The 15,381-nt window shown below is 42.9% G+C and overlaps 2 protein-coding genes across 11 annotated transcripts in view; one reads left to right on the top strand and one right to left on the bottom strand.

Moving 5' to 3' along the window:
* Positions 1-293: 293 nt before the first annotated feature.
* UTP18 (UTP18 small subunit processome component) lies at positions 294-8,325 on the bottom strand. The gene is made up of 13 exons (XM_068209645.1): positions 7,993-8,325; positions 7,762-7,889; positions 7,562-7,657; positions 6,728-6,807; positions 6,411-6,496; positions 5,727-5,852; positions 4,688-4,862; positions 4,263-4,363; positions 3,413-3,503; positions 2,973-3,096; positions 1,899-2,073; positions 1,031-1,173; positions 294-438 (listed from the first exon to the last, which is right to left on the bottom strand). The coding sequence occupies exons 1-13, from the start codon at positions 8,305-8,307 to the stop codon at positions 414-416; spliced, it is 1,665 nt and encodes a 554-aa protein (XP_068065746.1). The 5' UTR covers positions 8,308-8,325; the 3' UTR covers positions 294-413.
* A 245-nt stretch (positions 8,326-8,570) lies between these two features.
* MBTD1 (mbt domain containing 1) overlaps positions 8,571-15,381 on the top strand; it is a 35,633-nt gene continuing 28,822 nt past the window's right edge. For 2 of the 10 annotated variants that reach the window (XR_011005228.1, XM_068209633.1), the window contains exon 1: positions 8,571-9,013. Coding sequence is in view for 7 of the 10 variants with exons in the window: in XM_068209633.1 (XP_068065734.1) it covers positions 8,993-9,013 (21 nt within the window). In the remaining 3 variants the exon portion in view is untranslated. Of the gene's footprint in view, positions 9,014-9,465; positions 10,958-15,381 lie in introns of those variants that run through there. The other 8 variants (XM_068209642.1, XM_068209637.1, XM_068209634.1 and 5 more) reach the window with 8 other exon arrangements.

Below are 15,381 nucleotides of genomic sequence, written 5' to 3'. Positions count from 1 at the left end.
TCGTCAGCCTCTTGGTGGTCATTTTTGATGAAGGCTCAGACATCTTTCTCGGGCTTGAACTTTTCACCCCTGCTTCCTGCCCACGCTCTGTAAGATAGTCTGCTCAAATAGCCAGTTGTGAAAAATGCATATTAAATGACTGGCTCTTCGCAAATATTAAATTGAATACTATATGTATTATGTTGGAAATCTGTTTTGTAGTAATCCTTTTTAAGTAGTGTGGTAGATATAGTTTTAGGTCATAACATCATGTTATAATAGAAACTATGGGATGTAAGATTTTTTTTTAACTAGCTCAAGAAGGGATGAGACAATGAAGAAATTCTCATAGAGAGATCCTCAAGCCAATGTTGTGAACAGTTCTAGTGCTGTTTTCACCTCAGTTACTGGTTCATTTTCTCCTGTATCTTCTTTCAGAAGAATGAATAATGTTTCAGCCTAAAGAAAAAAAATTGAGAGATTTAAAACTTCTCAGTAATCTTTTGAGGGGACAACACAAAGAAACAATAGCTCTTCAGCAGTGTCACTGAGTATCCTCAGCTAATTTGAAACATAGATGTAGTAAAAGATAGCAAACATCCACCTGCTAGAATAACTTAAGTGCCATTATAATATGCAGTTCAATTTCAAATAAAGGACAAATAACAAGGTTTATACATATTTAGGAATATTTCTATAAATTTTCCCTGTCTTGGTAAATCATTAAAATCTCATCTTAACGTTAAGGAGTTTTTCAAGCACCATGAAGTTGTGAGGTGAAAAAAAAATATTTCTGCTTAAAGTTAGCTCTGCTCCTCACCCCTGACCACACCAGCAGGAGAGGAAAATCAAAAAGTATGGAAACAGGGTGTATTGCATAATCAGACAAACAATAAGGATTGATCTCCAGCAGGGAAAGTCAACTCCACACTCCAGTAATTCATCAGGTGTAATTCAGATCAGGAATCACTTTATGACTTACAGCCATCTGCTCCATCTTACAGAACATAAACATGTTATCTGGGATTAACAGACCTAACTTAATACCTACCTAAATAACAAAGCTTTGCCTTTGTTATTTGCTACAGAGAAATATCCACTTCTGGGAGAGAAGTCCATAGATTGAGTAAGATAAATCTGTTTTCTTCTGAACACTGGGAAGTTTGAGAATACAGTATATGAAGGAAGATGCACCTATTGAGAAATGGTCAGAATTTAAAGTTCGGAAAAAAACACTAAAAATAAACTACAAATTTATAATTGAAGCTCAATGTTAAGTTCAAATGTTCAGTTATATTCCTACCCTACACAACTCTACATATAGAATTCTATTGCAGAAAAGGAGCAGGGAACACATCATGGAACCAATTATTGCAATTCTCAGGCCTACAAATCCTCAGTTTAATTCAAGAGTTCCACTGTTGGGCAGAATTCTGATAAGGCTGGCAAAAATCCCCCCATAGTAAGATGGTTACAGTTACCAGCTGCTGAAAACTCACAATTGTTGCTGAGCTATATTTACAGCTCTGAAATTGAATCACAGACTGGTTATCTTAGAAGAAACCCTAAGAGTTTTCATGAAGTTCCAACCCAATGCCATGGGCTGGGACACCTTCCACTAGACCAGGCTGCTCCAAGCCCTGTCCAACCTGGCCTCAAACACCTCCAGATATTTTAGAAGGCATTTTAAAAAAGTAAAAAAAGTAAACTAAACTACAAAATGTTATTTTTCAGAGCAACTTTACTGAAGAAAATAAAATTATACTCTTGTAAATGCAGAATGTCTTGGCCATGTCCTGATCTGGTTGGTCCAGCACCTTTTGCAGTATCTTATCTGCTTCATATCATTTTTTTTATGTCACTAGCAGTATTTTTAGCAAGATATGAAAGAAATGTTACAATAAAGAAGCTGAACATACCAATTTGACAGCCTCATCAGCGTCACGGGAAGCCACTGCCAAAATCTCTGTGGTGGGATTAAAAGTCACACAGGTGGCAGAAGTAACAAGGTTCATTATGGCCTTAACTGGTTTAGGACGGTTTACTTTGAGGCAGGCATCAGTGGTGTATAAATTTACAACTCCAGAAGATGAACTAAAGAACAAAATGAACAAAAATTATACTGAAAAGTAATATTCCAGTATATACTGTCTTGTTATCTATAGCCACTACTCACCTGAAAATGTAATTTCCAATTATTTACTGGAGTCTGCAATAATATTTTGTTTGGAGCTTGATTTTCCTTTGGAGTTTATAACAGTATTTAGTGGAGGAGTTTAGGGTTTTGGTGGATTGGATTTTCTTTTTTCTTATATAATAAGAGACTCAGCTGTGGAGAGCCTTGATGAGCCCATCTCTTACCAGGAAAAATTCAAAGCAAGGAGAGCTTGGTATCAAAATATTCTGAAATGACTTCAAGGTGATTTTTTTTTAATAACTGTAGCATAAGCTCCCTTTTAAATCCTCTTCTACAGTGAACTAGGAAAATATGTATTGTACTCCTCCATTTATTTGCTATTCTCATTTAAAAGAATCCAAACACTGGCTGAAACTGCATCTCAGTAAATTTGGAGAATCAGTTTCAGCTTGTGGCTTTGAGTTGAGGCCCTTTTTGAAAGGCGAACATGCTGCCTTGCAGAAGCCAAGTTCAGAGTATAGGTAAGAGAACTAGAAAAGGGAGAAGGCCTTGAATCAACATTCCTGTTACAGAATTTGTGATTTTAGTCAGTGTGATTTCAAAATGAACTGCTGAACCCATACGTGGCAATAGTAATACTAGTATCACTCCTATTGTTTTAGGTGTACGATGTTATTTTATATTTACACAGAGAAAAGTTAATTATTACCATAAAATAGGAAATATTAATCTATTTATGTCTATTCTAAGCTTATTAGAATGAAACCACGTTCCCACACTCTCACCAGCTACCCATAGGTTCACTGAAGAATTTCAAAATGAGAGCAGAAGAAGCTGTCAAAGTTCAGTCACTTACCCACATGCCACATACTGGTTATTTTTTGAAACAGCAATGCACTTTCCTTCCAAACAACCTTCATCTTCAAATTTGTGTAGACACTTTCTGCTTCTCACATCCCAAATGAAAACTTCACCCTCCTCTGGTTGCAGAATGAAAGATGTTAGAGAAAACACACATACACATCACTTTGTTAGTACATTTCGCTAAAAAAAAAATAATTAGATGACAACTGGAAGCTAATTTACAGCTATCAAATATTGGGTATTTTAAAAACCCCAACGATTAAAGGCATACTAAAATAGTTAATTCCATTCTTTAATGATTGATCACTTGGTTGTATTTTTAGGAGAGATACTAGCATACATTTTTATAATTATTTCTCTAAAACTATAAGTGACTTCTAAGAACTCATGCAATTTAAATTTAATTATTACTAGAGCTGCTGCAATACTCACTTGAATAGCTGTATATTTTACTGCTGTCTGGGGTGAAAGCAGAGGCAGTGCACCTTCCATTCACCTTCATAGTGCTGATCAATTCTTTTGTCTGCAGGATGAAGAACAATGCTGACAGAGATTCTACCAAAAATCTACAGAAGAGTTGCTTCCTGTCCCCCAAAAATCTTAAGTTATCTACCCTGAGATTCAGAGAACAGCACCAACATTTTCAGTGCCTGCAGAGCACAAGCTCCTGAGTCTAACTGCAGCTGGATCAACAAACCCTTGTTTGCTCTCTCACTGAAGGGCCTGAGTTATATAAAACTGAACTTTCTTCTTTAAAAGTATTTTTCCCTGGGAAAGTTTAAAACAAATCCACCTGCCATCACAAGGCATTTTAAAATTCAGCTGAAAGATTGCTCTATGCATTATGAATCAGTGTTTGGCATGATTCATGAACAGAGTACAGCAGCAGGCACTAGCGTGACTCCCAAAAAAGCAGTCATATTTCTTCCACCCCCAGGTGCCTGCTCCCATGCTGTTTCCATTCCTCTTGCCAGCACAGTGCTTGTGCAAGCAGCTGAAATACAGCACTGACACACAACTTCTTCAAGCTGAAAACACCACGGAACTGCCCTGAGCTTCACCAGCCCCATGGAGCTGCTGAACAAAGTCTCAGAGAGTCCAAAATAATTCCCTAAAGCTGCAGTGGGTTGATTCCACAGCACATTTTTGAGGGCTGATACAGTATGTGTCATACCTTGGCTTCAGCTGAAAGTCAGATTGCCTTGCAGATGAGATAAAAGCAGATTCAAAGGGGAAAAGGCACCAAGGAAGCAAAGCTACATAAACCATGCAGAGAAAGTACCTTCATGGACAGCAAGTGAAGGTAACCTGAAGTTCCAGTTAGCAGCATAAATGATCCATCTGGAGAGAGTTCGAAGTTTCTGAGGAATTTTTCCTCCAAACCTTTAAAAAGAGATTTGAAACTTGAAATTGGTGCAATTTATTCTTTGGCCTCAATATTTAGAGGTAGGATGAATATGACTAAGACCTGATTCCAGCTCTTCATTTCTGCAATATGCTGTCACAGAGGAGCTGAACTCAACCTTGCTCATGTGTGATAATGAATATCCCAGACAATTAACACTAAAGGTACTTTATTTCCTTGAAGATAAGTTAAAAATACAACCTCCAACAAGCCACTGCACTTCGTTTTAAAGCAAATTCATGTGCCATCACTATTTGGGACAGCTTCAACTGTGCCCAGACACTCAGAGATGCAAAACATACCTCGTACTTTTAGGATAGGGATGATACTCCCAGCCATCATGTCATACACAAAGAACATGTTGTGGTGAGTACCAGTGGCTATAACTTGTTCTCCATCCACACTGAAACGAGCCTTATAAATTGGAAAACTCTCTAAATAGATGCTTTGTATTTTTGGGTTCCTTATACCGTCCACCTTCAAAAAAGAAAGTAACAAACCAGGTTGTCATATTGAGGAATACATCACTTTTACAGAGAAAAATCATAGCAACTTCTCAGCTGAGACTTAAGTAGTAAGAGGTACACCACTGTGAAGCCTTAATCTCTTCCTCTCTCCTACAAATGATCAAATGATCTGGGTCTTAGCTCCTTACCTCATGTAACAGGCACTCCCTACCTTTCTGATAGACCTCACACCTCTTGCCCATGCTTTGGTCAAATAATCACTTCTACTATGCTTTTTCTATATGGAAACATCTGCTTTGATTTGGGTTTTCTTGCAGCTCTGTGAGACTATCACATTCCACTTGTCTGACCATTCCAGTGACACTGGGCCATGCTAAGAATTCCAAAATAAAATTAGGATCTTTAGTTTTCAGAGGAGCCTGGCAGTGTCTCAGGATGAACATCATCTTCCTGCAGCACAGCCTCTCCATCCCCAGCATGATTTCACAGCAATTTTACAGTCTCAAAGCAAAGTGGGCTGCTCCCCCCACTACAGGCTCTCCAAACAACTTAGGAACAAAAAACCTCATTAGTACTTGTCACTTGCAAACCTTCACACAAAACGTTTTTAAACACAGATCTTCCCCTAAAAACTCTGAGACAAAGAGTTTGCCAGTATTCTGCATGTGCTTGGTGTGAAGTCACAGGTGGAAATTCCTTCCAAGATGCCTTTGACCAAGGAATTTCCGTTGTAACCACAGACATTGTGTAACCACTGACGGTGCGTGGAGAAGAGAGAAAACAAAGTCTCCCATTCCAGGCTATTTCATGTACACTCAAAAAAAAAGGTTCTATGTTAGTGAGCATCAGCAGGGTACAAACTGAAGTTCTTCACCTGGAAGAGGGACACAGAGCGATCGTGCCCAGCTGTCATCACCACTTGAGCTGAAGGATGAAACTGCACCGTCACCAGTTTTCCATTGGCAAAGCGTTCCTGGTTTGCAGGAAGGCAGGTGCTCATCTACAACACAGATCAAACAGTTAAAAAAAAAACCCCAACAATAACTTATGCTGAATAAAAAGCCATTTACTCTTTATGCTCCAAGACCTCAAGCCCTGTGATGAAGTTCTGGACAGTGTGATGTGAGCAGAGCACACACAGCCCACTCCAATACAAACACAGGCTGAATTCACCAGCCTTTCTATCTGCATTAAAACTGAGAGTAAAACCAGCTGCATTCTGACTCATCTGAGATAGCTGCAGGAGATAGTGTGAGAAATACTCATTTAAGGCTGTCTTCTTAAAGACCCTATCAGTCACTTCAAAGTTGTGGGAGAATTCCATCCTCCTGCAGAAACTAAAATCCTACTACAAGACGCTATTTAGAGTGCAGAAAATTCTTATGTCAAACAATACACCTCAGTTTACTGTTTCATGCTTTCATGTGAACTGTTCAATTTGCTTATCCTCTAGAGCTTCTAGTTGCAGAAACAAATTCAAAGAATCACTAATTTTATACACAACAAGAGTAAAAGTGTGCACTGAAGTCCAACTGAAGTGGATAAGGTTTGTCTTTACCTTCAAAATCCCTCTTGGCAGAGACTCTGAGCTCGTTATGAAATTGCCAGTCCTGCGTAGCAGATCATCATCTTCATCACTGTCACCTCATTAAACCAAAGCACATGGAATCAGCTAATGGCACAAACACCCACAGCAAAATCAACACATTCCTCACTGAAATGAATTCAATTAAAGCACACTGAAGGAACATAGCTGACATAGCCAGCATATTATCACACTACTGAAACTGAGAAGACATCAAAAGTAATTATCTTCTAGCAAGCTGAATAGGGAATCACATAAACACTTATCAGAACAGCATTGGGCATATTTACTGTCACTCAAAGTCCTTTTGGATTTCTTCCTGTTTTCTAGATCAGCCCAGGCAGGAACTCCTCCCATGGCATGCTGAAACCTTGTGAGAAAAGGAGAAAGAGAAAAAAAAAGCATAACTTTTGTGAGACAGTAATTTCCTTCTATGAGTTAAGTACTTAGAAGAAGCACAGTCAGAATTTTGCAGGACTACTTGTACTTAGAACACAATGCAAGTTTTTTAATTTCCTAGAAAAGTTTTTAAGATTTCACTATTTCTTGTATAATTCCCTAGAAGACAAATTAATTTGGGCATTTTGATACAAGTATTAAATAACTTAGTCCAGAGAATGCTAATGCACATTTTATTTACTATTCTTAGTATAATCTGTTATTTAAAAACACTGCAAATACTGCAGGAAGCCTTGGCTTCAAAGAGACCACATGAGCACAGCGGATAAAGAGAAAAGTGACTCTAAATGTCACATAAATATATTTTAGCTTACAAAATTGTTGGCTTGGAAGGAAGATCATCCAGTCCAACCCCTCACTACGGCAGGGTCACCTGGAGCAGGTGGGAACATGTCCCAGGTGTGTTTGGAATGTCTCCAGAGGGAGACTCCACAGCCTCCCTGGGCAGCTGTCCCAGTGCTCTGTCAACCTCCATGGAAAGAAATTCTTCTCCATGTTGTGATGGAACTTTCTGTGTTTTAGTTCATGGTCACTGCCCCTTGTCCTGTTCAAGGTGCCACCGAAAAGAGTCTGGCAACATCCTTCTGGCACCCACCTTGGAGAGCAATGATCATGAGACCAATATAGTCAATACAGTCAGCCACAAAAACGTTAGAGAAACTCACTGTTCCTCCAGTCTTTTCTTTAGCTTTTTCTTAGTAAGCACTGTCTCGGCATCACTTTTCATGAAGTCTTTCCTGTACTTATGGGTCATATCGACACTAGAGGGGAAAAACAGACAGAACACAAACATCGTTCAAACCAAGGCCACTTACAAGCACTCCCAAGTGTGATACACAATTCCCATCACCCAACCTGAACCTACTTTTCCTCAGCCTCATCATCCTCATCTACCCAGGCCGGATTTTTGAGCAGTAAATCACGTTTCGCTTCATTCTCCACCAACGAATCGCTGGAGTCTTCCTGGAGGCCCTCTCCCTCTGCGGCAGTAACCTAAAACCAACCAAACGGCCCGTGTGACCAGGGACACGGCTGGCAGCCCGGGAAGCGAGCAGGCGGGGCCGCCGCTGTCGGGGCGGGCCGGGATGTGCCGTACCCGTCGGGGCCCGGCCAGGCGCCGCAGCAGCTCGTCCTCCTCCGCATGGAGGCTGTCGCCGAAGACCAGCTCCTCCAGCTCCCGCTCGGCGCCCGACGCGCAGCTCAGCGCCTTCAGGTGGCGGGCGCGTCGCGCTGCCTCGGCGGCCGCGGTCTGATCCGCCACGGCCAGGAGCCGCTTCGCCGCCCGCTTCGGGTTCGCCATTTTAGCCGCTCTGGTCACTTTAGACGCTTTCTTCGCCGCCCTCATTCTGGGCGCTTTCCCGGCCTCTGCCGCTGCCCGCTCCCGCCCCGCGGCCGCCGCCACAGCACGCATGGCGCCCCGGAACCGGAAGCGGAACGCGGGCGCCGGCCACGTGACCCCGCCCGGCCCCGCCCCCTCCCGCGATAGGCTCGTGACGCCGGGCCCGGAGCGAGCCCCGCCCCCGGGCCGTGCTCACGTGACTCCTTTCTTCGCCTCCCTTTGCCCCCGGCTCCCCGCCCACCCCCAGCTCCACGTGACGCAGCGCGGCCGGGCCGCGCCATTGCGAGCCCGCGGGGGGGGGAACCGCCGAGCCGGGAGGGGGAAACCGCCGAGCCGGGAGGCAACACGCGTCCCTCTCCGGCTGCTCGTCGGCCCCTCACCGGGACCTCCCGCGCGCACCGCCACTCGCTGGGGGACACGACTGCTCTTGCGCCCCACGGTGCCTGCCTTGGCGCGGAGCGCCCACCCCCGGTAACGAATGATTTCGCCCAGAGCGGGGAGGAAGATGGCAGTGGGGCCGCTCCGCGCAGCCCGATCCCGGCGGGGGCGTGTCCGCGCCTGCGCAGCCGCGCGCTCGTGTTGTTGATGTACCGGCGGCCGCCGTCGGTCCCGCTTGGTCCCCGGCGCTCGGAGCGGCTGAACTGCCCGGCCTGCCCCCGCCCCGCCGGGCCCGGCCCCGACCGCGGGCACTTGCAGCGCCCGAGCCCCTGGGGCGAGCGCGCAGAGGCAGCAGGCGGCTCCTGCCCATGAGGGCCTGATGGAAAACACAAAGGAGCTGGTGAGTACCGGAGCCCGCGGGAGGTGCGGCCGCAGCAGCCCCGCGGAAGCCCCAGCAGCCCCGCGGAAGCCCCAGCCCCTGGGCGCGGGCGGGAGGAGGAGAGCGGCGCGGGCTGAGCCGGGGGCGGGAGCTGAGCGATCCGCGGTGCCCTGTGGGGGGAGGCGGCGCCGCAGCGTGTGGGAGGAAGTCGGGGACACCCCCGGGTGCTGCGGGGCGGCCCCGCGGGGTGCGGGGGCCGCGGGGGCCGGGCCGGCGCTGCTGCTGCTCGCTGAGGGTGCTGGGGAGCCGCGGCGGGGGCTGGCCGGGGCACGTGGGAGCGGCACGGCTGCACCCCTTTGTGGCGGCCCGGCTGTGCGGGGTCGGCTTCTGTCCTTCGCCCCTCTTCTCTCCCGCCTCGGAGAAAAGTTTCAGCTTTTCGCGGGCGCGCTCGATCTGTTTCTCCCCCTGCTCCGCTGTAGTGCCGGGTTTCAGCAACTTCCTCCCGTAGTCCCAGCCTTTAAAGTTCAGCTCTCCAGCGTGGTCATGTTAAGTGCTGCAGAGTTTTCTTTATTATCAGCGCTTCAGAAGTTTTGGATTCTTTGCGGCCGCTTCCCCGCCACCGTGCAATTTTTATGACTTCTGATGTTGTGATTTTGTTCTTTTTGTGAGAAGCAGTAAACTGGTGAAACCAGTTTCACTTTCAGGTTGATGCTGGAAATGTTTGAAAGTGTAGCAATTTCTGCCCGGTGTGGCTTTGAAAATTAGAAGTCCTACTACAAAGCGTATGCTAATTATAGGGAAAAATTCTGTGTGTGAAAAAGCAATTTATTTTAAAATAATGTGACTGGCAGCTGTTGCGATTTTCCAAATCTAAACTTAGTCAAAACTGAAAGCTGAAGGGCAATCTCTTGTATTTTAAATTAAATTTATTTTGCAGATTTAAGGACCTGCATTTACCTATAAATTGTATTCAACAGTTTGACTTTGACTTAAACGGAATGGATTAAGCCTATGAGAGTCTAATCTGGAGCCTTCAATGAGAGCTAAAATAATATATTCCCTTAAGAAGGCAATAAAACTGGGCAGGTTAATTGTCTTTACTAATATTTTTGGCCTAGGCATCATTTTGAGGAAGCGTGTAATGTAGGCTGTAGGAAGCTATGCAGAGGGATCTTGTCTCCCAGGAACAGTTTAGGTGTTCCTGAGAATATGTGGGCTTGTGCACATGCAGAAAGATCGCCAACTGGAAGTAAGAATTCTCTTCGCTGTTCCCTAAAGAGCAAGGTGCCTCTGGCAGCAGTGGTAACATGCACAAAAGTTCCCTCTCATTGGCTTTCATTTCTCTTACCTTCTAAAATTTGATTTAATTTTGCAAGGCTTTTCATATCTTCTGCAAACCACTACTGCATTCCTTCATTTCCCAGGTAAGTTGGTATACTCTGGGGATGTGGGATCCTTTGCTGAACCTGGCTCTGAGCACGTGGAATGAATTCAGGTGTTGAAGACTTTGGTTTGGGGTTGGTGGTGGTTTTGGGGTTCTTTACATTTAAATTTGTTATTTTATTTGGGGGTTTGTTTGTTTGTTTGTTTTAATGGTAACACAGTGTTTAAAGTGAAATATTTGCCTCTTCCTGATACTCCTATAAGGGCTTTGTAGAAATATAATAGAGTTTGTAACCGATTTTTAGTTTTATCAAAACTCAGATATTTCACAGATTAATCATCACACCCCCCCTCCAAAATTTCCTGCTAATGTGATATATTTTTTTATGAAAGAGTCTCCCCTCTTGTGTGAAACCCCCTGGGGAAGAGGCTATGGACAAAACCATTGACAAACAGCAGAAACTGGCTTCAGACAAAATGCTGTCATACATAGCAAATGAAGAGACAGGAAAAAACATTTCTGTAATTTTCCAGCAGAGATTTTACTTATAATAAGAGTGGAAGGCACATTTCCAGATAGAGGTGAGTTGCTTATATAAAAAAAGTAAGTTTGGTTGGTTCTGATTTCCAGGAATCCCAAGATGTTTAGTTTTGGGGGTCTTTGTTTGTTTTTAATGAAAGCTGAAAGTGTGTTTTCTTTAACTTGGTACCATGTTTGAATTTTCTTTTTTGGTCATGGTCTGAGGCACAATTAGGCCTCAGAACACAAGTCAGTTCCACAGGAACAAGCTACTATTCTACTGTAAATTATTTTGGCCAACTTGCATTCAGAAGAGTTGTAATAAAGTAGTTCTATTGTAGTGTTTCCTTAACATCCAGAGCTGAAACTAAATGTAGCATAAAGCATCAATGAACTATTGGAAACAAAACCTGTGCATCAAATTTAAGTTTCACTTGGAAATACCCTTGGGTCCATTAAGGATATGTGATTAAAGTAAATCTGTCTTATGACAGACCCTTGGCTTGAAGGTTGTGGTGACCTCATAGTTGACCTTGTTGACCCATCTGTCCATAGTTCTGTCCCGTTTGGGAGGGTTGGAGCTGAATATAGGCAGTGATGCCTCTGTTAAAGTGCTGGTGTACCTTTGCTGAGCTACAGCTCTTGTACTCCAAGCTCCAGATTGCTGCCATTCCGAGTTCAAGCCCCAGATTGAATTAAAAAGTAACAACAACCATTTGGAGTGGTTTGAAGCCTTTCTGTGGCTGTTCTGGGTCTTCCTCCTGAGGTCAGCTGCACTTACCCAGGGGCAGTAGGTTTGGTTACACAAAGATGGGGTGTTTTTCTTGCAAGTTCTTACCTTCAAAACTCTTTTGCATAAGTCTTGCCAATGCTTGAGCATAGTCTTCATCAAGACACTAAAGCCATTTCCTAAGTACGTGTTTGATGTCTAAATAACATGAAATGGTTTCTGGTTTTGCCATGGATTGCTCACCCTTTGTGCCCATTTTTTTGTGTTGTAAGAGTAGTTACTAAACTCAAAGAATGTGTGCTATAATGTGTTGATCAAATTAAATGTGTGTGTATATATGTATATAAAAATGTATATTTAGAGTGAGAAACTGGTTATTTTCTTATTTGTTTAGAGTTGCCTTCCTGCTCTTAGGGAAACCAGTTTCCTTAACTATGTTCTTTTTCATACCATTTGCCTTATGTAATGCTTAATTAAGAGTATTTCTTAAAAATATTCTGTTGTCAAGTATTCACAGGGAGGAGGGGAAGAATAGGAAAATGGGAAGTTGGGCAGAATAAGAAAGCAGTTCTTAAGGGTTCCTTTCCCCACCCATCCCTTCAATAAAGAAAAGTATGCAAGAATCCCCCCTGCCCCAGCAAACAGTATGGGGTAATTTGCCAGTGCTGCTCATGTCACATTTCACAGTGCTCTGACCAAAAACCTCTGTTGAGGAATGAGTAATCTTATTAGGAAAGTAAGCCTTAGCCAGAATGCCTGAAAGTTTGTCTTGTTCTTTTGTTTGTGCATAACTTCTGCTTAATGTACAGATAGACTCTATTAGTGGAGTAGTTACTCAAGCTGCTGCTCTTTTGGCATTAACCAGCTGCAAGGTTCTGTTTTATAGCAAGCCAGGCTCCTGCTCCAAGCAGTTTCTGTGAATAGACAGGAGGCTGCTCCCTGTTTTGTTAAAAGTTGAATACTGTTTGGGTTGTGTTTTGAGGAAAAGACAATCTCCTCAACATGACTTTTAGCGCTAAGTCCAGCTTTGAAGAGTAGGAAGCTGGCTTTATGTTGATTTAAGGGTTGGGTTTTTTTTTTTTTTGCACACCTCTTTTTGACTCCAAGGACCTGCAGCTGCTGTGGGGAGATGCTGCTTCAGACAGACAAGGTGTTGCTGTCATCTGTAAAGCCTAAAAGGACTTGTCAAGAATTGCTTGTCCTTCACATGCCTAGAAATGACTTCCAACATTGCTTGTTCTGTTACCTCACCAGGGATGAGATGAGGCTCTTGGATCTGTCATTTCCTGGGTTTTCCTTTTGCCTTTTCCAAAGATAGGAAGGATAACAAAGGGAGAGAGAATGTGTGCATAAGGTAGATGGTTCCAATTTCTTGGTATCTCTAATGAAGCTCACCATAGGGAATTAGAGGCCACCAGCACTTCAGGAACTGTTGATGAGATGGTTGAGAGCTTCTAGAAAATGATTGAGGTCCTAGAAAATCAGAAAGGGGGAAATTTTGTATTTTATTTTCAAAAGAAGAAGGTGGAACCAGTTAGCTAGAACTCAGTAGAAATTGCAGGCTGCTGCTGTACCAAAGCTGTACCAGCTTTATCTTGGTTATAATTCTGTTTGAGGCATACATTGTCCTTTTTGTAAGGATGTGTCTTTGACCTTTGAATTCAAGCAATGCTCCTACTTTTTTCACTTCCAGATGTTAGAGCTCCTTTACTTTTGTTCATCTGAATTCTGCAGGAAGGGTTATCAAAGCTTCCTCTTGTTCACTTTTTTCCCTACAAATGCTGTGTTTCAACATGGGTTAAAAAGAACCTCTGTGGTGTTTATTATCAAAATAGAAGTGTTTTGATCTGTTCTAACAAAATTCCAGCACAGGTATTTGTATATCATCTTCCCTAACTTTCACCTACTTTTGTGTACAAAGTATTTTGTTGTTTTTTTTCCTGCAAACTCTATCTTTTTGAAATCTCACAAAACATTTTGAGTAGTTTCCCCAACTGCAATCTAGGTTAATAACTACAAATTAACATTAAGAATGTCCTGCATAAATTATCTGGCAAGAGCTGGGATACAATTTTTTTATAAAAACTACAGTATTATTTTAAAATGATAAGCAAAACTGATTTGAATTGCAGATCTGATATTCAATATTTTTGAATTGGAACAGTTTGGCTGAATATTAAGTAAATGGAAAGGTGAGGTTTGTTGTGACAGTGTAGTTAAACTCAAAAACATGATGATTGCTACTTTTGAAATTGTATAAAACTGAAGAATGATTTTTCCTAATTGAGTGCCCAACTTTCCATTTACAAGGAGAAGCTGTTTTCCTTCCCAGCTGTGGATATTTTAGCACAGAGAGCTTAGCAGTAATAGTGAGGTACTAAATAGAAGTGATGCAAAAGAGCAACAAGAAGAGCCAGGTGCACTGTTGTGGTCACCTTGCCTTGTGCTTCAGCTTCTGGTCCTTCACTTTGCCCCCAGCTTCCCAGTTCTTCCACCTTCCCTGGCAGTAGGAGCAGAGCTGGCATGGGGAGTTGGAGGGACTGGGAATGGACTGCACTTCAATTCTTTCTGAGCAGCAACAGCACTTAAGACCACTGAGCAAAGTTACCACCCTGTAGGTCCAGGGTTCTCCAGTCTGCAGTGGGAAGAGGCTATCCTGAGACAGGCTTGTACTGCAGCCTCCATAAGAGGGCAGAGGCCAGAGAATCACCCCTTGGTATAGGATGAGACCCTGACCTCTTGGTGAAATCAGACTACCTGTCTTAGAGGATGAGGACACAAAAAGGGAGATCCTTCACTGGGCTTTGAAACACCACAAGTATCTGTCCAGAAAACCTTCTAAGCATCACAGTGCTTTGGTAGTACTGCTGGGAATGGTTCATATGGAATCTCAATTTATATCTTAGCAGAGACTGGTGAAGAGACTTAAATACTGTGAGATATTAAGGAGTTCCTGAAATCTTGAGGAAGATGACTATTTTTCATCTTCTGCTCTGAGAATTCCTGGCAGTGTTGGCAGGACGCTGTATCCATGGCAATGTTGTGCTCATCTTCTGCCTTAAGCTGCAGACGTGCACACACAAACAAGCCACTGGTCATGCATGTTGGTGGCAGATGGGACAGGTGACACTGCTGCCAGCATGGGTCAGGGCTGGGTTTTGTCTGCCATGACTCAGTGTTTCCTCTAACAATCCCATGGGCTGGTTTCAGTGCCTTGAGGAAGTTGTCAGGTTATGCCCTATCCTAAATTTGATTTGATTTAATACAATTTAATTTTTTTTTTTGGCTGGGGGAGTATATTCATAATTAACATTATACTGACTTGGTTGTTTTGTTTCAGAACTACTGTAAGTGTGTTTAAAGTGTTTGCCTTATTGCATAACCTTTTGTGCTTACTGGGTTTCTGAAGAACATTTTTTTTTTTCTAATAATTGCATTGGGTCAGTGTGGAAATCAGTTTTCCCTTGTACCTATTAGGAAATTCTTCCATAATAGGATTTATTTAGATTGCAGAGTAGAATATATTATAATAAAGGCACAGCATGGCAGAAAAAGACTTGAATGACATCTAGGAATAAAGATGTTCAGGCATATGCTCTAGGAAAGGGATTTGGGGAATTGTGCTGAAATCTTGAAGCTATGAATCTAAATGCAATTAAAGAAGGAAAAGATCAATCACATTACTTTTCTGTCTACACTGACTTTTAAATAAAATTATCTCTTGGAAAAGGAAGTTGAGCCAAAGGCTTTCTTAAT

The sequence above is a fragment of the Anomalospiza imberbis genome, chromosome 19 (genome assembly GCF_031753505.1).
Source record: "Anomalospiza imberbis isolate Cuckoo-Finch-1a 21T00152 chromosome 19, ASM3175350v1, whole genome shotgun sequence".
Taxonomy (NCBI): Eukaryota; Metazoa; Chordata; class Aves; order Passeriformes; family Viduidae; genus Anomalospiza; species Anomalospiza imberbis.
The sequence above is the reverse complement of the archived record's forward strand: the minus strand, read 5'-3'. Positions and strand labels throughout refer to the sequence as shown.